This window comes from Alosa sapidissima, chromosome 11, assembly GCF_018492685.1.
Source record: "Alosa sapidissima isolate fAloSap1 chromosome 11, fAloSap1.pri, whole genome shotgun sequence".
In the NCBI taxonomy this organism is placed as follows: domain Eukaryota; kingdom Metazoa; phylum Chordata; class Actinopteri; order Clupeiformes; family Clupeidae; genus Alosa; species Alosa sapidissima.
Window position 1 is genome coordinate 25,579,289 of NC_055967.1, and position 26,842 is coordinate 25,606,130.

Genomic DNA, 26,842 nt, shown 5'->3' on the forward strand with positions numbered 1-26,842 from the left:
TGACACTAAAATTAACACTCAATAATGTTAATAATGTCAGATCTGTGTTTCAAATGGCACCAAAATAGCATTCCATTGCCTCCCTGGCAGTGCACCTTCTCTTCGTCAGCTTTCACACAAGCACAGGAGGGGAATGGCGCGTGCTGTCCTCCCCTGAAAGCACAACAGTGTTTCCTGTAATCTCACACTGACTTCATGTTATGTAATGAATTCTATGCACTCCCCCCCCCTTTTTTTCTGTTTTGAAAGGGGAGATTAGGGGTAGTTCGAAGAGGGGTATTATAGAAAAAGATTAAAATCTCCAAAACCTTGTTGAATTTATTAGTCAGGGATTTGTCTAAAACTGCGGTCTGTGGAATAGAAAGCACAGGGCCAGCAGAATGCGATCCGTAAAAGACGCAGTCTGGCAAATGACTGCTCTCTCAGCTCTGCTGATGGGGCTTTGGCTTTGTTTGTAGGCACGTCAGGTGCAGTCCTTTCACGAGACAAGGCCGTGATAGCGGAGATGTGAATGGCTGAGCATTAGATGGATGTAAGGGTCTGTTTTCCCCCCTTTCACTTCTTGTTTGCTTTGCTCTCCCCTTCCACACAAACCCACCCCTCTGCAGCCTCTAATCTAAAGAGACCACCAAACGATAAGCACGGCACGTGACTAATCTGAGCTATGCCCTCTCGTTAACACACGTGTCCTAATTCCAAACAATAGGATGGAGCATGACCAGAGTCTCTTCCTACAAAACTACAAGAGCAGTAGTCTGCTTAAATGCAGACCTCCACCAAGCCCTAATCCCATATTTGGCAGCACTGGTGAAAGTAAAACTCAATGGTGCCAAAGTGTGCATGGTTGGTATTGGTACCATTGATTAGGACATTAGGTTATAAGTAGGGCTGCACACAATTATCACAATCGTAATCACAATATGAACCAACGCAATTACCCAACCACAAAAGCTACAAATAATCATGCACATTTCATTTTGTCACATTTTTTACTTTTATATTCATTTCATCCTCATTGACTATGCCACTTCTGGTTGGTGGGTGTGCGTAGTGCGTGAAGGGCACAGACATTCTGAATGGTGAGCTTTATAGTCGTCGGGGTGCTGTGCTTCTTGTGCACTGGGGGTGCTCACCAATTAGGGGTGAAACAAATTAAAGAGACATTTGAAATATTGAACGGAGTCAATTCATTGACAATATCTGTCAGAAAAATCGCAATTAGATATTTCCCACAAATCGTACAGCCCTAGTAGCAAGGGCTATCTTGCACTAAAACTACCCCCAACAAACGAATACAGTAAACACACATACACACATTCACACACACACACTAGTGATGGGGACGAGATGTCGAGACCGAGTCTTTCATGGGTCAAACTGTGTCGAGACTAGGGTTGCAAAATTCCGGGAAGTTGGAAACTTTCCATGGGAATTAACGGGAATATACAGAAATGAACGGGAATAAACGGGAATTAATGGGAATAAACTGGGAATTTTTAATATGACAAGTTAGTCTATAACAGGGGACTTAAATGTAGTGGACAAAACCCCATCTTGTAGCATAATTTTAGTTAAAACAACCTGATTTAATGCAATTTCAGTCAAATTTCTACCCTGCACATACAGTACGTCAATCCCATGCACACAGCAATCAGCATAGGCTACTAGACATAAAGGAAACCTATGATGCGTTAATGTGCATGGGGAAAATAAATTCCCAGTGAAAACGTCATCTCATGTGGGAATAACTGGTGTGAAACTGGGGGAAGTTTGCAAACAGAGTTGCCCAGTTATGGGCTTGTCGTCACTTTTGTCCTCATTCAAATGGGTGTACGTCATGCATAAACTGTAATGGGACGATTAATCTGTCTGATTAAGCTTGACAATTTATATATAATTTACATAATCTATAAGGTTTGGTTGGGGTGGTATGTTGTGTCATATTTTTATTTGTTTTACCATTTTCTGGGATTCTAACTGAACAAACTGATTGTCAGTCAATGTTCCAACCAATTGGATTTTGTTGTTGAGTGGCATGGTGTATCTTGGGTAGTTCAGTGTATTCAGTGTTGCTAGCTTAGCACGCTAGTAAACCATAGGCAGAGAATGGGATTCCCGCTAGCATGTTAGCTATCTTTGTATGCTAAGCTAAGCGAAAATACGAACAAACAAATCATATTGCTTATTACGAAACAAAATGTTAATGTCTGTATATGAAACAGTAGGAATTACCAAAAATTCCCAGTTAATTCCCGTAAATTCCCATTAATTCCCATAATTTCCTTAAATTCCATGAAAGTTTCCAATTTGGAATATTTCCAAAATTCCCCAGCTTAACTTCCCATGGAAAGTTTCCGGTAAGTTTCCGGAAATTTACCGGAAATTTTCCAGCCCTTTGCAACCCTAGTCGAGACCGAGACTGTTGGATTTTAAATGCAGCTGAGACAGAGCCTTTGAGGAGGCAAGACTGAGCTGAGACCGAGTCTTTAAGGAGTCAAGATCGCAACGAGACCGACCAAAAAAAACAGTAGATTTTCATGATTTACTTACATTTAACATCACCCAAGTATCATATTCAACAGCTAAATTGTGGGGTGACTAGGAGCAGTCTAGCACACATTTGTCTACAAAACTTCTTTTCTGAACAATATTTTAAGACTAGGAACTCAACTGGAGTCAAAATTTAGAATGGCATGATCAGTGTTTGACAATAATAACAGCAATATACCTGGATTTCATATTCAAAGTGTGACATTTAACACTAACAATTAACCAGAGGCACACACTTGACAGATTAGGTGAAACTCTTAGGTCAGGCTACTTCAACCAACTCCAGAATAACTGCTGTGCCGTTTTGGACAAACATTGTATCTTTCAAAACCTTTGTGCTGCGCACCATAGCACCATAGGATATATTTTAACACCAGTCGATATTATAATTTTTATCAAAATAAGAATATTTGTAATAGTAGATATTTTAGAATATACCATGAAATATAAACAATTTTAAAAGAAAAATGGGGGGAAAAGGTCCGCCTTCTTCCTATGTTTGCCGAGACCGAGGCAAGACACAAACACAGATACGGTCACACACACGTATAGTACACACACACACACACACACACACACACACACACACAGATACAGACACACAGGTCACACATACACACACACCGGCCACTGAATGTCCCTGTGTTTGTTATTGTAGTGTGTTGTAGTGTGTTGTGTCCGCCAGCTTCCCTGCCCTCATTGTTGGTTAGGGACTAATTCACTTTGTGTTCCCTCTTGCGCAAGCTGTGAGGGCCATTCCTAGTTCTTAGTCCTTAACCACCCACATGGAAGAACAATACCTAACTGTATGAACAGCCCTGGAGAGAGAGTGCGAGAGAGCATTTACAGGCTATATTGCACAAACCACAAACCTTTTGTTTCATTATTGTTGTCATTTTTTATTCATCCTGCCCACAAAGATGTTCATCTGATATGAGGAAAGCAGATGGGCTTGTGTGTGTGTGTGTAAGTAATGGGCGAAGGCTCTTGTGGTGTTTGAGACATGACAGTAATGACCAGTAATTTTGTATGTTTGTATGTTTTGTACAAGGCTGACAGCTGACCATTTGTGCCTGTCAAAGAGCATATCCTACTGTAAGTATAACATGAAAAATTATTTGCATATCACACAGCTTTGCAATCTCCATAGCAACAGAGGACCAAGGGGAATCTCAAAGAAAGGTCTTACCCCATGGAGTGTGCTTCCCTGTCTCCAGCAGGTTACATGCTTAATGGATTCATTCATTGTCAACAGTAGTGAGGCTAACAGCTTTCGTGCAATGACACCTGGCCTAGACATTTTCTGTCCTGAAAGAAAATATGTTGGCCATTCTTCAACAAGAGAACCAGAGATATTTTAACCCCCCCTTAGTTCCCTGGTGAAAATTGCAGAGAAACACCGACTTCCTTGGGAAATGTTATGGGGAGGTTTGCCTGTGTGGTTCTGCAGTGAATATGACCTCATGGCGCGCACTACATTGTTTGGTTTCCTGTATCAGCCACCTCTTGATTGAGAGCTGTCATATCTTAAAACACACGGCACAATATATTTTAACTTGGCAATTAGCCAACTTCTTCGCTGGATTATTGACATACCTGACTGAACTGCGTTTAGTTCTGTAGCGCTGTCACGTGTTAGCGCAAGTGCTACAAGCGCTGTCAGACACTAACCAAGACCTCCAACTGCCTCCTGCGGTTGCTGCGGTGTAACCACACAAATTGACGTCAACGAGCGAACTATCCAGTTGAAACCTTGGTGAATTGATCACCGACGATGCTAAGAATTGTACAGGACTATCGTAAGACAGCCCACCTTCAAGACGATGAACAGATACTCCTCATCTTTATTGAAAAGTTAGAATGAAACACATAAGCATCCACAGCGTGCGCTGTAGATAGGCTACTAGAGCGGCAACATACCCGAATCAGTCTCGGAGCTGTAAAGGCTGACCGACGCGCTCATCGTCCTCGGAACTGGGTAAGTTGCGATTTCTCAAAAAGTGCGTTTGTCTTAACGGGTTTTAGTATAATATCGATGCTTAGAAGAATACTAACCTGGGCTAGTTGTATTCTGGTTAGACGTGGTCTATTAATGTTAATTTAATGTGTGCTAATGTTTATTCTAAAAGGCTATGTTTATATCATTTGTAGGGTAGGGTAGGCTTTGACAAATAAATTAATTTTAAGAAAACACGTGATGTTTAGGCTACTGAAGTCAGACAACCTCAATTAAACAGGTGAATCTCGGAAACAAACAGTATAGAGTAAACATGTTAACCATATATGAAATTACATTGAAGCCGAACAAAATTACTCATTTCACGACAACATTTTGTTTAGGCTATGGAGTGAATCATATGATTCAACGTTGGCAAACTGAGTCCCCAAAATAGACACAACATTAACCCAGAAATAGATTTCAGTGTTGAAGCAGATACGGCTACACCAATTTAAAATTGTAACAGCAAAAATGTATGTATGTTATGAAAATCTGTTGAAGAGTTGTGGTAATCGGTACGGATTTGTGCTGAGTCGATAGGCACGGAGTGGCTTTAATATGCATCAGCTAATTAAGCAAAGTGCACTGGCCAGAATTGCTTGTGTAGGCTACAGCTGCTGTCTTCTGTCTCTCAAGTGTCACAGGCTACATCACACTAACAATGTGCCTCCAGGATGATCCGTTTCTCCTGAAAGATTTCTAAAAGTAGGTTAGTGAATATCATTAGGCTAGTCATCGCTGATGCTTGATCGCTGATGCTTGAATTTGTCATCATTTGCATGAATGTTGAATGTGTGACGGATCATTTGACCCGAACTCTGAACTCTTGTTTGACACTGGACTGGGGTTAATTGTCTCAAAGGAAACATATTAAAAGAGTAATTTTTGTAGTTTTTGTCACCTCTGTCTTATCGGAATTGCCTTTATGCCACATAGGCTGTCAAACGATGAGAGTGTCAATTCATCGGTTAAAAAACAACAGTTTGTTTCACTCACAGCCTTATGTACCAAGAGATAACACTCCCCAGTTATCCTTGTAGGCCTATTGCAGTTGATAAAATACATTTGACATCAAAGACATTCATGCTAGTTATCTTCCTGCCTAGTCCAGTGTAGGTTACCAATCTGAATTTGTTGTTCACCAATTCAAATCAATGACTATGTCAGCAGACAAAGTAAGAAACATCATTGTGACAGTCAACTATCTTATTTATATTTATATTTCTTGGTGTGTGTGTTTTCCCCTAGGTGCACCTCCATACCAAAGCATTTCATCAGAGAAGTAGTGTCCAAAGAAAGCGGTATCTCTCTGTGCGGGATGGACACAGCCAAGGGGAGGTGGGCGCCCGAAAGCAGCCCCTCGCCCCCCAGAGCCCGGACTTCCTGCTGTCCCAGTCTGAAGGTACGTCTGTCTTTGCAGGCTCCACTCTGCACCTCCCGCTCAGTAACGGTCAGGTGGTCTGGATGATCCTCTCGTCTTTGACAGCAGTGGCAGACAATGAGACAACATGCTTTTGTGCGTCATTGCAACATGTCCTCAGCATAGTCAAGGGTACGCTGTGTGCTCCAGAGGAACATACAGGCACAGAGTCTTTGTGCCAGATTGTATAATGCTGTCTTTCCTATAACAGGCAGATGAAGCTGTCTTTGTAAACTTTCTTTTAAGTAATGCTTTTTCCAGTGCAATTAAGTGTCATACGTATTGATCATATTTTCTCTATATGTATTCACAAGATTTGTTGCTTTGTTTGAAAATCTCTTAAAAGTGTCTTGTCTGCCATTTAGTAATGGTTTTATTACGGAAGAAAAAAAAACGCCTCTAGAGTAACAACCAGAGTAGGAGTGGAAGATGAGTCACAGGCAGACCACATGGCTTTGACTTTAAAGCAGATAAAGCATATAAATATGATACGTCCAGTCCAGGGGTAAAGACTGGAGAAAGCTTTTCAGGTTTACCGGTATATATATTCAAGGAAAACTTCCCTTAAAAGGTTTGAGGAAAAAGATGCTTGGATAAAGTCAGACGGTTGAGGTAGCACCAAAGATCTCAAGCTATCAGTACCCCTACTACAACTGAAGGAGAACGTAGCACACTTCGGTGGACAATCTGCAGCTGGAGAACAAGTACCGTATGTACAAATCAGACAGACTAAGAAGGTAACATAAAGTGGACAGAAACCAAAGGTTAGATGGTCAGGTGTTGCTGAAGTCAAGATAGTGAGTTCCATCAATACTTAATTGAATCACATGCGTAAGGTAATCTATAATTATGGCATATGGGGACTTTATATAGTCTCTAAAGGAGTGTCCGATGTTTCCAAACAACGACGAAAGCTCATGGTGATTGTGTGAATGGTCAGTCAAACATTGATGAAAGAAGATGCCCATCTGACAATCACGGTGTCATGTTCATGAAGGCGTTTTTGTTGTTGTTGTAGAGGCTGTTGATGCAAAAGTATTGTTGAGTATCATTATGATGGTTGCAGGGGACTCTGTTGTGTTATACCTCGTAGGCTAGATTGGTTTGAGGCGGACATCCTGGTTCCAGAAAGTAAAAGTCCTGCCATATATTCTTTCTGCCTGTGCACTGTACACAGGTGATATCACTAATTATCTGATCTACCTGGCTGCTAATTAGGATGAGCTAGTTTACTAAATGGTTGGATCAAATTCTTTGGCAGGAGTTTTACTTTCTGAACCCGGGATGTCTGCCTCTGGGTAAGATTGATGCAAGCTTACTTGTATGTGACATGAAGGAATTCACCATTGAACATATTTTCCTGTGTTTAACTGTATTTACTAAATGTGCATGGCACAATAACAATCTCTTGATGTTTTGTAAGTCTGAATGATTCAGGGAAAACCATTCACAGCAGCAGGCACACTGGTATTTATGCAGAGTCTGTGGGTGTAACTAAATGGTGATGTCTCTAATGTTGAATGGTCTTTCATTATGGAATATGTGAAAGCTTTATTAACCCTTTTTAAGGTGTTCGGGTCTGTTCGCTCTTGCACCCACTTCAGGCGTATTTGTTTTCGCAACATGAGCGTAAAAAAATGGCGAGGTATGTACAAACAGGCCGCACTGAGGTAAAAGTGCAGACTGCCTGTACGGGAGCTGAGATTGTCAAATTGCACTTTTCCGTCTCATGCATATGCATTCATAGGAGGGTCAGGAGAAAGTAGGAGTTCCATGTAAAAAGATGGGAGGAGAAGGGTAAAATGTGCCTAATTGTATGTATGTACGAAAACTTCCCATGAAAGCGCACATCTATTTTGCGCCTAAATATTTCTGCCTTGTAAAAGCAGGTGTTAAATGTGAATTGCTGTTAAATGCGTCAATAAGATAATGTTTCAAAGACAACAGAATCGCAATTTAGAGCACCAGTTTTGCGTCATTGTACTATATCAAAAGCAACCTTAACTTTTGTTGGCATTTCAAATGTCTTACTTTCACTTTCACTTCATCCACTTTAAGAACTGTAAGCACTGTAGAACATCTGACTAAAGGCCCGGTGCAGTGTTTCTCATGCTGTTTGCTACAGTAGTTACAGCAATGCTGAGGCTAAATCTTGTGGTCGTCTGTCTGGCCAATGTATTTCTAAAATGATAGTTTCCTTTTGTGGGCTGCAAAACTTGACACAAAACTTTGACACAAAACAGTATCACCACTCTATACAAAACAAATAGCTTGAAGAAAAAGTCAAACCTTGGCTGTTTATTATCTTGGTTTATTCAGATTATTGAAAAGATTGGGCAGTGGGTAATTTGAGAGGAAACTGGGGTATTTCATATCTTTATTGTATGCGATGGTGACCATTTGTTGTCCTTACCCTGATATTATGCAGAATAGTATTATTCTACAGTGCACTGAAGAACAGCATCAGCTATATTTTAGTTCAGCAAATGTTTCTGTCTCAGTTCAGTAGCGCACAAGTAGTATGGCAAGGTATAAAAGTATGGTAAAAGTAGTATACAAGGTAAAAAGTATAACTAATTTAGCTGCTTCATCTGTGCCAGGCCAAGACATTCAAAAACAAAACAAAAACAACTACACAGGAACAACTAGAGCAGTCAGTAGACATCAGGCCCTCACAATTAGTGAATTAGTAATCACTATGTATCACAATTGGTGAATAAGTAATCACTGTGAATCACAATTGACCTGTCACTAAGCCCCGCCCCCCATTGTTACCGTGTGAAAACTCGGACAAACAAACCAGACTTGATTAGAAATACATTGTGGACAATGGCAGCTGACAGTATATGAAAGCAGGCTTTGAGGACGTTTTGATCGATAAGAGGATTTACTTTCATCCATGGAAAGGAAAGGTGGAAGGGTGTATTCAAAACTTTAGAATACATACAAGGTGACAAGCAGTTTGCTTGTCGACAGGTCAATTAGCAGCGCTTAGCGACAGGTCAATTAGTGAATTAGTAATCTGTCACAATTAGTGAATTAGTAATCACTATGAATCACAATTGACCTGTCGCTAAGCGCCACCCTTAGAACGCTGATGAGCCAATGACAGTTCAGCCTCAGCGGGACTCGGACATCAGCTCGGACAACTCCATAGGAAACAACAGGGAGGAGGCATAAAATGACAAATTAATGGTTATTTATGGAGTTTATTAACTAAAAAACCCCCGACGGATAACCATTGTCAAACGTTTTGCATGGGGGACGTGTAATACTGATAGCCGGTACCCCGAGAGGCTATAACACGGGGTATATTTCCATCAACAGTAGCCTACAGGACGTTTCTCGCGTTTGCAACAGCTCGACGTAATGTAGGCTACTAAGCCAACAACGTGGGCACAGGTTCCCTGTTAAATCCCAAGATGAAAATGCTCATTAACCAACTACTATATTCTTACTATATCAAGTATTAACGTAACCTAACATATCTTAGTATCAATCTTCCACTAGCTAGCTAGCTAGCATTAACGTCAGTGGTTTTTGCACGGTGATTTGCACGGCTACTCGCCACAACTGCTTGTCACCTTGTATGTATGCCTATTCTAAAGTTTTGAATACACCCCTCCATAGCATAATTAAGTCCCTTTTGATAGCTTCTGGAGGAAAGTAAATCCTTTAACGACCAAAACGTCCTCAAAGCCTGCTTTCATATACTGTCAGCTGCCATTGTCCACAATGCATTTCTAATCAAGTCTGGTTTGTTTGTCCGAGTTTTCACACGGTAACAATGGGGGGCGGAGCTTAGCGACACGGCAATTAGTGAATTAGTAATCACTATAAATCACAATTAGTCAATTAGTAATCACTATGAATCACAGTTAGTTTATTAGTAATCACTATGAATGACAGTGAAACCAAAGCCCAGCATCTGCACTCTGAGCCCCATCAGGTCGGAGGACAGAGATTCAGTGACCTCCAACCTCAGACACACACACACACACATACACACAGACAGATGGATGGTGGATGGATGAGAATAGTAATAGACTAAATAGAATTTAACAGAATAATAACAATAAACCAAAACCAATAAACCACTCATTTCCTGTCCTCTCTCTACTGTCCTGTTGAATTAAGGCTGCAAAGTCCAGGTCAGGAGAAGTTGCATGATATGCTATGTTTCATATGTGGGAAGAGGACAGAAGGTTCATAGAAACACCACATGAGTGTTAGAAGATGTTTCTTGTCAAGTGCTAATTGAGAGAACCACCCTCTTCTCAGGATAGTCACCATGACAACAAAGGCATCTGTGCTGGGGGAAAAAATAGCTTGAACAGCTTATGATGGTCAAGCTGGTCAAGGTATGTTTTTGCATGATTTTTGATGGTTTCGCTGGTTTGACCAGCTAAATGGTAGACTGGCTTAGGGTATGTTTTTTCATAATTTTCGATGGATTCCTTGGTTTGACCAGTGTGTGATGATCATTGTAGCTGGTTTTGCTGGTTCCACCTAGCTGGTATTGCTGGTCATCCCAGAATGATGAGTTTGATAAGATGGTCACACTATCATGACCTGGTTGATAGTCAGCTAGACCAGCAAAGACCAACATGAGCTGGGATAAAACCATCAAAGACCATCTTAAAACCGCTACAACCAGCTACCAATGCATAATCTGGTTTCAAGCTGTTTTTCAGAAGGGATGGGGGCTGGTAACAGGCAGGGGATAGAACCAGGAAGGATTACTGCAGTCCTCCAGGAAGCCAAAAAGCAACATGACATAGTAGACAAGAAATTAACTCTTTCTTGGAGATAATGAACAAAGTACCAGTATATGTTGATAGCATTAAGCTGATGAAATCCACAGTTGGTTAATTGACATCCATTTGACAATAATCATAAACCAACCTTTTCCCAAAGAAACTCTTTCTGCCCTTCTTACACCAAGTGAAGACAGCACCAGTCCTTCCTCAGTCAGGCCTCAGAGATGGGTCATAGTGTAGTGGGGGGCCTAGATGGAGACCTAACAATGATAACAAAACAGATCAAATGAATCTCAGGGAAGCCTTAGCAACACATACGTCATGCTCCCATTGCAACAGAGCTGCTACTCTTGTCCATTTTACCCATTGAAACATGAGAGATATGGAGAGAGTGACAGCATTTCACATTTATGGTGCCCAGGCAGTTAGCTAGCAGTTCAAGCCTTAGACATGACCAGTTGAAAAGCTCACACAGCCCTTAGGCCAGGCATTTGTATGTGGCTGTGTTGATGACAGATGCTGTCAGGTTAGACAGATCACACAGCCAAGCTGACATACCCAACTGGTCATACCTAGCATTTTGGGACACACAACATATGTTCCTTCACCACATTGTGTATCTGTGTGGTGGAACACACTGCAGGTTCCTACAAGGGCAGGGACATCCCTCTCCATTTTCAAAAAAACTCCTGAAGACCCAGCTCTTTGGAGAACATCTCCTCTCACTCCTTACAACAAGTCTTGCCGATCCTAGCACTTAACAGCCGTCTTGAACTGACACGTAACTGTTAAAAACACCACTCACTGATGCACTTATTCTTACTGTACTCTACCGTTTTTTAAATTATCCTAAAATTGTTGAGAATTGCTTTAAAACTTAAACTGTTAACCATGTTGTTAGTCGCTTTGGCTAAAAATGCGTCAGACAAATGTAATGTAATGTAATCTGTGAGTGTGTGTGTGTGCGCGCGCGCGCGCGCGTGTGTGTGTGTGTGTGTGTGTGTGTGTGTATGTGTGTGTAAGACCACCACATTCCTGTGGAAAGAGGTTGAGAATGTGGTGGGGATGTTCTGCATTGGTAAACGGCAGCGGCCATCAAACAAATCACCAAATGTTCAAAGTCATCTGACTGGCCTGGAGGATTGAGACCCAGGAGGACACTGAACCAGCTCTCTCTTTTTCTCCTCTCTCTTTCTCTCCTTCTCTGTCCCTCTATCGCTCATCCAGAAAGCCACTGCCTGCCAACTTTTGTGTTGACTCTTTCCTTCTTTGAATTTTTGGATTTGTAGGTGTGTGTGTGTGTGTGTGTGTGTGTGTGTGTGTGTGTGTGTGTGTGTGAGAGAGAGAGAGAGAGAGAGAGAGAGACTTGAAATTGAACATTGAAATTGAAAGAGAGTGTGTGCCTGTGTGTGTGTATCAAAACGGTACCTGGGGCAAAGTCTTGGGTAGCTTGATGCATGGAAACCTTCTTAGTCACAGAGTGAATCGAAAGCTAAACTAGAAGAATGAGGAAAATGGGACAGGAACAGTTTGAAGTTGAGGGAAATGTCTTAAAGGTACATCCATATGGCTGCATGGCACATATGGAGTAAATCCACCTGTGCTGGAGCAATAAAGGAGTCATGTGAGAGTCTCAAGGAATGGTGATGTTTTGAGGTGGTTATAGTTTGTTGCAGAGGACAAAAAATGTCAGGTGGATCTCATCATCTATGAAATATTTTAATTTTTTGTCAGTGTTTGATATAGAATATTCTTTGTCTCTCTGTTTTACCAAGACTGAAAATAGGCAAGTCTTCTAAAAGTATTTTTTTTTTTACGCTGGATGGACGGAACAGTTTCAGCTTCAGTTTCTCTCCCAGTAGCTGTAAGCCATAAGAACGTAACTATCCCAGGCAGACTTAAGTGCTCAGTAGGAAGAAAACATTGGAAAAGGTCATTCACAGTGGTTGATGGGATGAGTAGTCCCTTCCCTCTGAAAATAAATATGTACACAGTCTTTTACCTTTGCCTTTTTAGCTATTTTTTTGTTTCATGTTCGTTTTTTTTTTTTTTTTTTTTTTGCTTGAAATCAAATGTTTATGTTGATTTCAAGCAGCATGTTCATGATTCACCACGTAGCTGTTTGGCCTGAGACCAGGCGTAAAAACCCTATATAACACTGACAATTCAAATATATAGTGTTACGGAAAACCTTTCCCAGCAGTCGTACTGTTCATTAACATGCAGCAAATGATTGCCTCTGCAATAGCTACGTTGAGATAGTTGTGCTGTGCTGAGAGTAGGTTTATGCTGACAGTTGTGTTTAGCTTTTGCTGACATGAACAGTTTTGGAAATAAAAAATGACACCACATGATTTTAAACACCACATGTGACGTTTTGGGCTGAATGAGACCGATTTTCAGCCCAAATCGTCACATGTGGTGATTAAAATCTTTTTTTATAAAGAAGGAGTTTTCAGTGTGCGGACTAACGTCTTTTTTTATTTCTGAAGTATTCGGGTCCAGCACCTGTTTGAATCTGGATGTGGGCGTTCTTTTTTTGTATTTTATGAACAGTTTTGGAATCATGAAAGATGCTACTCTACTCTAATTCTGAATGAGAATAAAGAATGAACCTTGGCCCAGTTGTAGCTCAGCACATGAGTAGGGTCACTGTGACCACCTAATGACCAGGTGACTCATGGGGAGCCTGGTGACCACAAACAGCAGATGGCTGATTAGCAGAGAAGAGATTTCTATTAAGGTATTGACTTCAACACCTTGAGGCCAGTTATAAAGTAACACACTATGAGATGACAAAGCAGTGGTTGAAATCCACTTTAAAGCTCAGGATTATAAAAAATGTGGTTGGTCTCAGTTTAGCATAGCAAGCCAAGAATACATTTCTTTTCTTTAGCAGTCTCTGGACTCTGACCATGAATAAACACCTTTACATGTTGGGACTGCCCAAAGAATGGACCAACATTGAGCTCATAAAGGGTTTGTTTGTTTGTTTGTTCCCTCTGCTGGATTAGACAGCAGTTAATAAGATGCTTAGACTAAGGCTACTTTTGAACAAAAAAATTGTATGAGTCAGTCCTATACTGGCCCAATTTCCATTTTGTTCAAGGACAACACATAATTGAATATTATTAAGCATTGTAATTTGTGTTATGCACTAATGCTCATGGTAAAGCTCATTCTAAGGTAAATTAAAGGAAATTCAGGGATCACTGCTCTTTGTAGGCTATTCAGGAGAGATCTAGGAGGAAACCAATTTTCAATTCAGTCATTTCAGTCTGCTTTATTGGCATGGTTGTGCATTGTACAATAGTGTGAAAAGCATTACAAAGAGTGAAATAAGTAATAGCAGTAATAATGGTAGTGTTAATAACAGTAATAACATATGATTATATAATAATAATAATAATAATAATAATAATAATAATAATGATACTAAAATAATAGGAGTAAATTCCCAAAGAATGAAATAAATGGATGAAAGGCAAAAACAACCAACTTTTTTTTTGAAGAGTGGGGTGACCTCACTGGTTTGAGGTTGTACAGTATCTCTTCTTTTGTGCCATGCCGATAAATATTTTTCTGCTACTAGTGCAGTTTCTTTAACTTCTCCTAAGATGTATTTTAATTTTCCTTCATTTGTCTGTTCTGTGAACTCTGCAGGTATTACTTGCTTTTGTATTGAATTCACATTCGCACAATCAGAGATCTGCACTCTGTGAGGAAATGCAGCTCTGTTTCAACAGAAATCTCTGGGATGAGCATGATAGTTGAGTATGGATGCAGTTTTGTTTTGGCTTTTTTTATCAAGCTGTTGCCGGAGTGGTTTACTCCAGTGAATGGAAACAAGTGCTAGTGTAGCCTGCAGGCTGCACACTGAGCAAGTTAGCTGATGTGTGGCCCACCTGCATGTCAGGATACAGCATCAGCTCATTTTAAAGCGGCTTGAAATTGAACTGCCTGTGAACTTCCTGTGCTGGGAATGTACTCATTATCATGTCAAATCAAAAACACCTGCTTATCTTCACCAGTCTCCTGTGTGTCGTGCATGAAAAATTAAATGAATTGCCCTGCGTGTTGACTTGTTTTGCTGATCAGTTGGATAACTGTCATCTTTGGCTGGCCAGTGGCTCCTCAAGGGGCCACTTGAATCAGTCGGCAGCTGGAGCCTGGAGAGGTGTCAATAATTATGCGCTTGACATTCACAAATCCCCAGTGTCAGGACTCATCCCAACACCTCCAGGCCAAAACAACACAGCCTCCAGTTTAGACAACTCTGCTTCCCACATCTCTCTCCATTTCTCCATGTGTGATCAATAGGGAATATAGCCTTTCACTGTGTCCTAATTTAGTGATCACTATAAGCAGCAGATCCAATGCCTTTGCATAACATTGAATCACAATGAATTCATAGCTCCAAAAACAATATCCACAATGCACAGTTTGGGAACAGTTTGTCTGTTTAAGACAGCTGGCATTGCTTTTATTTTGCATCCGTATAAATATAGCATATTACATATAACATCTGAGCAGGCCAGGCTGTGTGTGCACCGAGTATTGATCTGCATTGAGACTCCAGAGCTCTGGTGCCTACCTCCATAAAAGTCTCTGGGCCAGATCGGTGGGGTAGGGTGGGGTGGAGAGGGGAGGGGAGGAGTGGGGTGAGGTGTGGTGTGGTGTGGGGTGAGATGGTGTGGGGTGGTGTGGTGTGTGGTGGGGTGAGGTGGTGTGGGGTGGGGTGAGGTGGAGAGGGGAGGGGAGGAGTGGGGTGGAGAGGGGGGGGGGGGAGTGGGGTGAGGTGAGGAGGGGATGGGAGGTGTGGGGTGAGGTGAGGAGGGGATGGGAGGTGTGGGGTGAGGTGAAGAGGGGTAGGGAGGGGAGCGTGGTGTGGGGAAAAGAAGACTGATCCGGACGGGTGGCTCTCACTCATCTGTGCTGTGTAAGCCGGATTAGAAGCAGAGCGGGGAGCTCCTGGACCGCCAGCAAGTGGAAGTGGCACGGCAACCGTGGGAAATGACAAGAGTGTCCGCAGCGTTCCGGTGACCCACTTAAACGCCGCTGGGCCACCAAGGCTGGCACCAGTGGCAGACAAGGCTGGCATTCTTCTGCGGGCTGTTTCCCTGCCCATGCGGGGGAGCATCGAGATAGATCAACATGGTTTTTTTTTTTCAGGAGCAGGAATTGGGCTCTGATCATATTCTTCTACACTGGGAAACAAGAAGTAGTACTCAGTTTGGAATAACCTGTGACAGGCTAGTAAACCATAGTAGTGGTCTTTTATTCAAGGGTTTTTAGGAAGTAGCTCCACATATCCAGATTTATTATTTTAACAGGAAATTGAATACATGTTACCTGTATTCATGTATACATGTAACCGTGAACAACTAATGTTTACATGTACATAAAATGAAGGTCACCACAACAACTCTGAGAGGGTGGTAGCTCCTTTAATGTGGAGTAGATCAATGTCAAAAATGTTTACAATATGTTTTGCTCAAAAGAGACTGTTATTTTCAAATATGTGATCCTACTTATTTTAAATGAAAGGACTTGACAAAGCAGGCTAGAAGTGTGTCTGACATCAGCCAGTTTCTAACAAAGCCAGTGTCAGCTTGAGCCCGAGCTGAAATTGATGCTTTGGAAATAACCATGGTGACACAGCAAACGTGAGTGGGAATGAAAGAGAATAAGAATCTAGGCCACCCAACCTGTTCAGGAGTCTGGCAGTGACTGTGTGCTCACACACACACACACACACACACACACACACACTCACTCTCTCTCTCTCTCTCTCTCTCTCTCTCTCTCTCAGATTCTCTCAGATTCTGCTGTGCACACTCGAAGGCATGAACAGTCACATGCAGACGCTTCTACTGACACCTCCACTCCGTGGTTGTGAGAAGTAGCCTCGCCGTCACACCCAAAGCGGAATGGTGGAACAGATATTAATGATGCAAAAGTGTTGCACTGATTCCTAGGAATGAGCTAAAAGGTTCAGCTATAGCTTGCCGGAGCTACAGCTTGCTTGTGTGGTGTGTGTGTGTGTGTGTGTGTGTGTGTGTGTGTGTGTGTGTGTGTGTGTGTGTGTGTGTGTGTGTGTGTGTGTGTGTGTGAGAAAGAGAGACCGGTCTATGAATCTAGCCTTCGTTCAGCCTCTGAAATGGGACGCAGCTAGAGAGAAAGAGACTGAATTGTAAGCCATCTTGGAAAACTGGCAGACCTAACATTAAAAGTGATGCTGGGCGTCTAAAAGTGCAGCTCCAAGAGTGATGGAAATGTTAATGTTAATAACAGAGCAGGTGCTGAATCACCCTGCTAATCTATTTGTCCAGCATGCGTTTTGGAGGCGAGAGCAGCAGTTTACCCGGTAGAGCTGCCAGCTCTGAGTAAGACCTGTGGCTGCAGCCTTGACTTTCATTTGCCCAGCCTTGTCCTCACACACAGTCATATCCTGTGACTTTTCTGGGGTCTCTCTGTCATGTAATGACGGCAAAAACAATTTGATTATCAAGATGAGAAATCAGTGCTTTCTGAGCAGATCTCGAGTTTTGCATAACAATATAGGAACAATATAGGAGTTTTGCATAACGATATAGTGCAACACCAACAACATAACCTAGTGCATCGCCAACAACGTGCATCACCATCAACGTTACCTAGTGCATCACCATCAACATTACCTAGTGCAACGCCAACAACGTTACCTAGTGCATCACTATCAACGCTACCTAGTGCAACGCCAACAACGTTACCTAGTGCAATGCCAACAATTCTACCTAGTGCAACACCAACAACATTACCTAGTGCAACACCAACAATGTTACCTAGTGCAACACCATCAACATTACCTAGTGCAACGCCAACAACGTTACCTAGTGCAATGCCAACAATTCTACCTAGTGCAACACCAACAACATTCCCTAGTGCAACACCAACAATGTTACCTAGTGCAACACAAACAGTGTTACATAGTGCATCACCAACAATGTCACTTAGTGCATCGCCAACAACGTGTATCACCATCAACGTTACTTAGTGCAACGGCAACAATGTTACCTAGTGCAACGCCATCAATGTTACCTTGTGCAACACCAACAACATTACCTAGTGCAACGCCAACAACGTTACCTAGTGCATCACCATCAACGTTACATAGTGCAACACCAACAACGTTACCTAGTGCAACGCCATCAACGTTACCTAGTGCAACGCCATCAATGCTACCTAGTGCAACGCCAACAACGTTAACCAAGTGCAACGCGACAAAGATACACAGTGCAACATTACAATGTTATACAGGGATTCCAGGCATGCATGGGCAATGTCAGACTCCATCCTCTGTATTGTAAGTCAGAGTGGCAGCAAAATAAGCTATTTTAAGGTAAAAAACTACATTGTGTTCCTTTAATATATGGTAAGGCCTGGCATCCATAAAGGTAAAAAGTATTTGTAATATCCATCTGAACACTTACATTTGTTTTAAGCTTATTCAGAGGTACCCAAGTCCTATCTTTAATACTCATGACAGCAAGGCTGTACAGGTGGCATATGTGGTATTATGGTGTGCATGAAAAAAGCACCCTCTGAAAACTGGAAGGATTTCCTTTTGACGTGTCTGCTTTTTTTATAAATCCAATTAAATATAGCAACGCTAAGCTCCATCATAGAGTGCCTTTGTGCAGCTTCTCTCTATTACACACACTGCCTCTCTCTTTCCCCTCTCTCCTTCACTTTCTCTCTCCTCTCTCGCTCTCTGCTTCCTTATCTCTCGTGTCCCTCTCCTGTGTGCTACTCTTGGCTGCTGACAGCGATGCCCACCTCCTTGCGAGGGTTATTTTTGTGCCCCCTCAGACACCGCCGGCCGCCACAGACAGAGAGAGGCTGATGCTCACCTGTTTCCAATTACCAGGCCCAAGTCACCAGCCATTTGTGCTACAGGGACGTATCAGCAGCACAGGATTGTCTGGCCCCTAATCCCCTCTGTGCCAATACCACATCCAGTAGAGGAGAGGAGAGGAGAGGAGAGGGGAGGGGAGGGGAGGGCTAGAGAAGAGGAGAAGGGAGGGGAGGGCAGGAGAGCAGAGGAGAGGAGAGGAGAGGGGAGGGGAGGGGAGGGCTGGAGAAGAGGAGAAGGGAGGGGAGGGCAGGAGAGGAAAAGAGATGGGAGGAGAGGAGAGATGGGAGGCTACATATTTAACCAGCCTGCCATCCATGACTATCTCTATTTGTTATTTCATTCTTTCTTTCTTTCTTTCTTTAATCACCTTTATTCATTAATCCTGTCTGCCTTTCTGCAGGTGTTTCTCAATTCATTTAAGCAATAAGCCCCAAGGTTACAGTGATTTTAGAACAGCTAAGGGTTGGTGTTCAGCACAACGCAAAGCGGTATACATGCATCTAGAACTATACAGTAGCTATACCTTGGTATTCCTATACCTAATACACTTTTACATACTGCAGTACACCATCTGTTTTATTTCTTATGATATTTTCTCTGTGTCCACACTCAGAAGTTTGTTGCAGACTTTGTGGAGTAGCAGACATCTAGTAGTGGACGTTCAGGATGACCATTTGAGTGCCTGTTTGTCCGGTTCTGTCCATTTGGCCGTGACACCTCCTTTTTTTCCACAGATATTCCTCATGGCCTTGTCCTTCGCATACTTTGCCAAGGCGTTATCTGGAAGCTATATGAAGAGCACAATTACTCAGTTGGAAAGAAGATTTGACATTCCCAGTTATTTGATCGGCGTCATAGACGGCAGCTTTGAGATAGGTGAGTGTGCCTGTTCCATGCACGCACCGCAGTGACATTTCCCATCAGAGTCTGAGGCAGAATCAGACTCATGGGTTACTAATGGAAATCCATCTCTTACAATGAAGCAGTTCCCATAGCTAAGAAGCACTGGGATGTGCCAAGAGTACAGTTACAAAGTTCAGTTACACTTTACTTGAAGGTATCTAAGAGTGACATGACACTGTCATGAACGTGTCATAAACATTATAAACAAGTCATAAACATTTATGACATAATGCTTCTGTCAAGTGTCATTCGGCTTTTGTCATGACAAGTAAGGGTCAGGGTTATGGTTAGTGTCATTCGGTTTTTGTCATGACAAGTTAGGGCTAGTCTTAGGGTTATGACAGTGTCACTCTTATGTAGATACCTTCGAGTAAAGTGTTACCCAAAGTTCTCTCTTTTGTCATTGTTCTTCTGTAATGATCAAATCCTCCCCTGCTGTTGGGTGTGTGGTTACCACAGACGCTGTCACTGGATTAGCTCCCCAGAGCTTTGGCTACCCCCTGGCTCTACGCCTTTTGTTGTAGGATGTTGTTACTGTTATTTATTCATGCAATATTATATCAATAATATTTTAAAAAAACATAAAACATACTTTCATGATGTTCCATGAAATGGTCCTTACAGCTGATGTGGCGTTAAAGGTTATTCTTTGCAACTGCTCTAATACTATGGACAGAAGCTATTTGACGTTTAGTCGGCTGTACTGACGTCTGTGTGTCTTTGCACATATCAGGGTAAAGGTATGGGCTGTCCTTCAACACTCACTTTCTTAAGGGGGATTTAGGCAAACGCACGTCACCAAGGCACTTTCATCAGAAGAGTTACATGTCTTAGGGAATTGGAGCGTCTCATATGGCTGCACCGAGACGTAGGTAGAAAGGGACCTTGGGGCAGTCTGGGGAAACCTAAGTACTGAAGACAAAACATCCATAATCAGTATTAGAGACATCTTGGCAGACAACCACAAAACCACACACACACACACACAGATGCTTCTGAGTAGTCTTATTTATTTATTTATTAGCTTTATTATCATAACTTATACCAGTTCCTTTCCCTTCTATCCGCTACGCATCTTTTGCAGGTAATCTGCTAGTGATTGCCTTTGTAAGTTACTTTGGGGCCAAGCTTCACCGCCCAAAGATCATCTCAACTGGCTGTCTCCTCATGTCACTGGGGACGTTCCTGATTGCTATGCCTCATTTTATCATTGGCCGGTAAGATTGGGTTTAATGTCATATTATTAAAGTAGCAGCCTCTCCTCCAGGCACAAGACACAGAAATAAGTCCTGACATGCCTGCCCTCCCCTTTGCTCTGCTACTAATATACACACATATATACTGTATATATATTCATCCCATTGTAATTATTCCATAAACTGAACCACATGTTTTCATAATGATTCTAAAAGTGTATATTATGTATGAGTGTATTTAGTTTCAGATTCTTGATCTGATCATGCTGTTCTCTGTATTTTGTCATTTGTAAGCCACAGAACATGCATGAAAACACTATGTTTGGTTTGAAGCTGGTGGTCATGACCCATATCAGTAAAGCCACAGACTATAGCGGTGCTAATCCACAATGTGGCCTTAAGGGCCCAACTCCCAAGTGTGTTGGACTGAGAGCCAAAACAAACCCAGATGGATGCCTCATATGCCTCATAAACAGACAGGTCTTGTAGTTAACCCCTCTTTTGGTCTTTGTCCACTTGTTCTTTTTTTTTTCCATATGTGGACGCCATATGTGGACGCATATGTAGGAATTCCCATTTAGCATGACGGGAGCACCCAATTTGTTTAAAACCAACGACATACTTCAGTGTCATAGACTACATTCTCCTTATTTCATTTGTTTGAATGTTTGTTTAGCCCCTAAGGGGACATGTGCAAAGTTTCTGGTGTGCACGTGAAAGTTTCTGGTAAGCACACCAGAAACGTTCTGCAGTATTTTGCACAGCACAGCACTTAGTTGATTTTTGCTATCTGGTGTACACCAGAAACTTGCAAAAAAAAAATTTCCTCTTAGGGGCTTTAGCAAAAAAAATTGTCCTCTTAGGGGCTTTAAATTCCTGGTGCATACATGAACGTTTCTGGTGAACACGCAAAAGTATCTGGTGAGCACATGAAAGTTTCAGATGCACACCAGAAACTTAACAAATATATTTTTTGCCACATGTCCCTATAGGGCCTCTGTAAGTTTGTAAGTTTAAGTTTGCAGCGGTTATTTTAAGGTAACAGAACTACATCATGATTTTCTAAAGAGGTTGAGTGTGCACCATACTGTAGTACCAACCCAGTATTAATATACTGCATGTCTTTTGTACACAGCTACAAGTTTCAGACATCCGTAAGACCAGCCATGAACACATCAAGTTACCTCTCAGGATACTGTCCAGCAAGCACACCTGAGCCCATTCAGACAGGCAGCAGCCCCTCAGTAGTGCCCTCTGTTGGTAAGAGAACGCTACTTACACAGCCATGTTTTTTTTCCCCCCCTTGGAATGACATTGCTCTATCCGGGGCTTCGATTACTGTACTTTTCACCTGTACTATATATTTGTGGTGCAGGAGTGTAAGAAAACCTTAAATCTTCACATTAGCAAAAATATCTCGGAGGCGAGCATGAGCCTCTCAGTCGCAAGAATGAATTTCAAAACTGAATCGCAGGTTCTGCAGTATTTTGCACAGCACAGCACTTAGTTGATTTTTGCTGATTTGCTGAAGAAGCGGTTATGACGCTATACAAATAAAGCTTATTATTATGATAGTTGTTGTAATAGTCCAAAGCGGAGCTATTTCAGACACTGCACTTGCTGATACTACTGACCAGTATGCTACTGTGTCCACTACCTCCAGGCTGTGAGAGGGAGTCCAGCCTCTCCATGTGGGTGTATGTCCTCCTGGGGAATGTGCTGCGGGGCATCGGTGAGACGCCCGTGCAACCACTGGGCATCTCCTACATCGACGATTACGCCCACGCTGAAAACACAGCCCTCTATATAGGTACAGTGAGGGGCACAATCCCATTACTTTTAGGGTCTTCTTCTTCTTCTTCTTCTTCTTCTTCTTCTTCTTCTTCTTCTTCTTCTTCTTATTATTATTATTATTATTATTATTATTATTATTATTATTATTATTGGGTAACACTTTACTTGACAATATCGACATAAGACTGACATGACACTGTCATGAACACATGACACTGTCATGACACATGAATCCTAACCCTAACCTCTAACCCCTAACTTGTTGACAAAAACCGAATGTCACTTAATAACAGAAACATTTATGACTTGTTTATGACACGTTCAAGACCGTGCCATGTCACTCTTATGTCGATACTGTCAAGTAAAGTGTAACCTATTATTGTTGTTATGCAGTAATATTCTGCATTTATTTTCAGTATTTGTGTGATTTAAGCTTTGAGAGAGCCATTTGTCATTTCAGGCTGTGTGCAGACTATAGCCATCATTGGTCCAGTGTTTGGATACCTGCTGGGATCTCTCTGTGCTAAAATATATGTGGATGTGGGATTTGTTGACATGGGTGAGTTACAGAGCATGGATAGCCATGGCTGGTTTTGGAGAACATAATATTCTTTTAGAAGTTGTGTTTCTATCGCTGGCTGTGCTTAATTGATTGATATTGCCATAAATGAGTTATGTGTGTGTGCTTGCGTGCATACGTACTCAACCCTGTTTTCACACACACTTGATGTTCACGTTCACGCATGTCTACGCTCTTTATGTTCAGAATCATAAAGAGCGTAGTACACAAGCTCAAGGACATCCTCCCTTATTCCTATCACCATACCCCCCCCCCCCCCCCCGCGCTCACTATCCATCCTCCCCCCACAGACACCATCACCATCACCCCTAGCGATGCGCGGTGGGTGGGAGCCTGGTGGCTAGGCTACCTGATCGCAGGGGTCATCACCCTGGCCTCGGCCGTGCCCTTCTGGTTCCTGCCCCGGGCGCTGCCGCCCCCGCAAGACCAGCACAATGACGACAGCCCCCTGGAGCAGGCCAGCTTCCTGAAGGACGCCCCCACCATCAAGCACAAGTACATGCCAGACGAGCTCGCCAACTTCCACGATATGGCTAAAGGTACCGCAGCTGGACCTCTCTGGTCGACTCACACAGTCCTTCGCATACCATAAACATAAACGTCTTTGAGAAGTCCTCTTAGGTTGTGATAGAGTCCGATAAGATAACCACCAGATTTGTTATAGTGTAATAATATAGTTATATAATAATCCATCTGTGCTTGTGCCAATGTACCAGAATAACGTCTGCTTTTTATCTCTTTTTAGAATTCCTCCCTACATTGAAGAGCCTGCTTGGTAATCCTGTGTATTTGACATATCTTTGTGTGACCATCATCCAGTTCAACTCGCTCATTGGTATGGTCACGTACAAGCCCAAATACATCGAGCAGCATTATGGACAGTCTGCCTCCAAAGCCAACTTTCTGATGGGTAGGTGCCGTTGCTCTAGTTTGACCACGTTCCGCTCTCTGGCCTCGACTTGCCACTTTGGCCTCAGGAGATGTCCATTAGCTTGTCAAAGTGAGAGTGTTTTAATGCGTGCCAACTTGCATTTTTCTTTCCCTTCTTCATCGGTCTTCAGGGGACCCTAAAAAGTGAGTCGACTGCAATTAGAATGTGACACATGAAAGAGAATAGGGAAATGAGATTAATTAATGGCACAGGCATGATAAAAGGTTTTATTTTAAAATGAGCTGTTGACGTTCAGATGCGCTGATGAGCACCCCTCCCCTTTCTAGAGTGGTGTGTGTGTGTGTGTGTGTGTGTGTGTGTGTGTGTGTGTGTGTGTGTGTGTGTGTTTGGCACAGGCCTATCTATTTTGGATTCTCTGTCCTTTCAACCATCAAAAGAAATCCTCATCGCCCTCGACGTGACCACTTCAGATGAAAAATGGATGATGTTACTTTGATATGAACAGGAGAATTCCCTCTTTGATCCCACCATGCAGCACGGACAGGTTGCCAGTGTGCAGCCCGAGCTCTGCCTGTGTTTTGGTGGAGGCTGATCCTCCCCCTGTTCAGCATGTTGACATGCAGGATCTGCGTCTGTGCTGTGTGCTACAGGCATCATCAACATCCCAGCCGTGGCCCTTGGAATGTTCCTGGGGGGCGTCATTATGAAGAAGTTCAAGTTCGGCATCCTGGCCGCCGCCAAGTTCGCCTTCGGGACCTCGTTGCTGGGCTACTTTCTCTCGCTGTTCTTCTTCGCCATGGGCTGTGAGAACGCCAAGGTGGCAGGCGTAACGCTGTCATACTCTGGGTAGGTCATGCACACGGTGGTAGCATAGTGGCTAAAGAGCTGGGCTAGCATTCAGTAGCCAGAAAAGTTGTGTACCCTTGAGTAATGCACTTAATCCCGAGTTGCTCTGGGGCGAATGGCTATTGATATATAATTGACATATGGAAGTCGCTTGGGATAAGTACCTATTAACCAGATTTGACCTGTGACATGTCAGGTTATACATCATATATTAATATATCATAATTCTGTTTCTGGCATGATAGGGGCCTTCAAATATGCGTTGACCTAAAGGACAGATAAATAACAAGTCTTTTGTGTATATTTCATGCTGCTTTCTTTACAACGTTGGTACCCACACAAAGCGAGGATGTCTTGTCTTACAACGAGAGGTTTCTATTCACCAACTGCAACTCAGCGTGCATGTGCTCCGGGAAGGACTGGGACCCCGTATGTGGAGCAGACGGCATTACGTACGTCAGCCCCTGTTTGGCCGGCTGCACAGCCTCCAACGGATCTGGGAAGGAGACGGTCAGATTTCCTTCTTCTTCTTATATATCAAAAAAGAGAGAATCGCGCAACACTGTTTTCCTCTTAGAACGCAATACATTCAGGAGTGTAGTGGAGGCTAAATGCAAGTAAACACAGTTTATCCACCTCTGAAATTTCAAAGATATAGTTTATCCACCTCTTATGAGTTTATCCACCTTTCAAAATAGTTTATTCACCAATTGCAACTTTTAACAGTAATAAATCACACTGTAATATGTACACTCATCAACACACTAGGAGCCATTTAATACCACTGGTATTGTTATAAACATTGGACAGTAACCTCCACCATCATCAAACATATAATAAAAATCCGATACCGCAATTCCCAGAATTCATAGTTTACCCACCTCTTATTTTACCACTACATCCTTAAATACATTTATTAATAAACTGACACTTTGATCGATCAGACACTCCTGACTCACAGTAACATCAGTTTGTTAATAAGTCTGGAGAAGAAAGAATAAAAAACAATGTTCTTTACTAATTATCTCGTCATATTGATTTTGAACATACTATTGCATTTTAGATTGTTTTTCAAATTACTCTTCTTCATCTTTGTACTTTCGCAATATGTCATGACACAAATGTTGTAGCATGGCGTGAACACAAGTGTTAAAGCATAGCATGTAAACAAGTGTTATAGAATAGCGTGTACACAAGTGTTATAGCATAGCGTGTACACAAGTGTTATAGGATGGAGTGTACGAGTGTTATAGGATGGAGTGTACCAGTGTTATAGCATGGCGTGGCGTGTACGAGTGTTATAGCATAGCGTGTACACAAGTGTTATAGGATGGAGTGTACAAGTGTTATAGGATGGAGTGTACCAGTGTTATAGCATGGCGTGGCGTGTACGAGTGTTATAGCATGGCGTGTACGAGTGTTATAGCATAACGTGTACACATATTATAGCATGGTGTGTAAGTGTTATAGCATGGTGTGGACACAAGTGTTATAGCATAGCGTGGACACGTATTATAGCATGATGTGTAAGTGTTATAGCATGGTGTGTAAGTGTTATAGCATGGTGTGGACACAAGTGTTATAGCATAGCGTGGACACAAGTGTTATAGCATAGCGTGGACACGTATTATAGCATGGTGTGTGCATAAACGGAAGTGTCATAGCATGCTTTGTGACTTTGGTTGTGATTGTCTATCCTATTTGGCAGTATCTCTCAGTATCCTAATGCAGTATCTCTATGTCTGCAGGTGTTTGAACACTGCAAATGCATCGGCACCGCTGGACCAGGTGCCCAGACCGGCAACCTGACAGCCATTTTGGGCCACTGCCCCCACCGTAGCAGCTGTGACAGCATCTTCCCCTACTTCCTGGGCCTGTCAGTCATCACTTCCTTCATCATCTCCCTGGGGGGAACCCCTGGCTATGTGCTGCTCATCAGGTGAGTCTGCGCACAGAGACAACTGGACATGTCAACAAGGTCCATTTGTTTCCCTTTCTGACTGTT

General features: G+C 42.4%; 1 protein-coding gene and 1 long non-coding RNA gene across 5 annotated transcripts in view; one reads left to right on the forward strand and one right to left on the reverse strand.

The window, feature by feature from the left end:
- On the reverse strand, window positions 1-4,232 carry LOC121724447. Its single transcript, XR_006035206.1, has 3 exons — window positions 4,147-4,232; window positions 3,740-3,858; window positions 1-153 (listed from the first exon to the last, which is right to left on the reverse strand). It is a non-coding gene; the product is annotated as an uncharacterized LOC121724447 (long non-coding RNA).
- Window positions 4,163-26,842, forward strand: part of LOC121724444 (solute carrier organic anion transporter family member 1C1-like) — a 26,125-nt gene continuing 3,445 nt past the window's right edge. Inside the window, exons 1-13 of one of the 4 annotated variants that reach the window (XM_042111013.1) lie at window positions 4,163-4,528; window positions 5,186-5,254; window positions 5,798-5,951; window positions 19,361-19,502; window positions 20,614-20,746; window positions 21,861-21,985; window positions 22,389-22,535; window positions 22,980-23,078; window positions 23,390-23,638; window positions 23,845-24,009; window positions 24,642-24,837; window positions 25,182-25,347; window positions 26,586-26,776. In XM_042111013.1, coding sequence (XP_041966947.1) covers window positions 5,868-5,951; window positions 19,361-19,502; window positions 20,614-20,746; window positions 21,861-21,985; window positions 22,389-22,535; window positions 22,980-23,078; window positions 23,390-23,638; window positions 23,845-24,009; window positions 24,642-24,837; window positions 25,182-25,347; window positions 26,586-26,776 — 1,697 coding nt within the window. In that variant the 5' untranslated portion in view covers window positions 4,163-4,528; window positions 5,186-5,254; window positions 5,798-5,867. Of the gene's footprint in view, window positions 4,529-5,185; window positions 5,255-5,797; window positions 5,952-19,360; window positions 19,503-20,613; window positions 20,747-21,019; window positions 21,206-21,860; window positions 21,986-22,388; window positions 22,536-22,979; window positions 23,079-23,389; window positions 23,639-23,844; window positions 24,010-24,641; window positions 24,838-25,181; window positions 25,348-26,585; window positions 26,777-26,842 lie in introns of those variants that run through there. The other 3 variants (XM_042111012.1, XM_042111015.1, XM_042111014.1) reach the window with 3 other exon arrangements.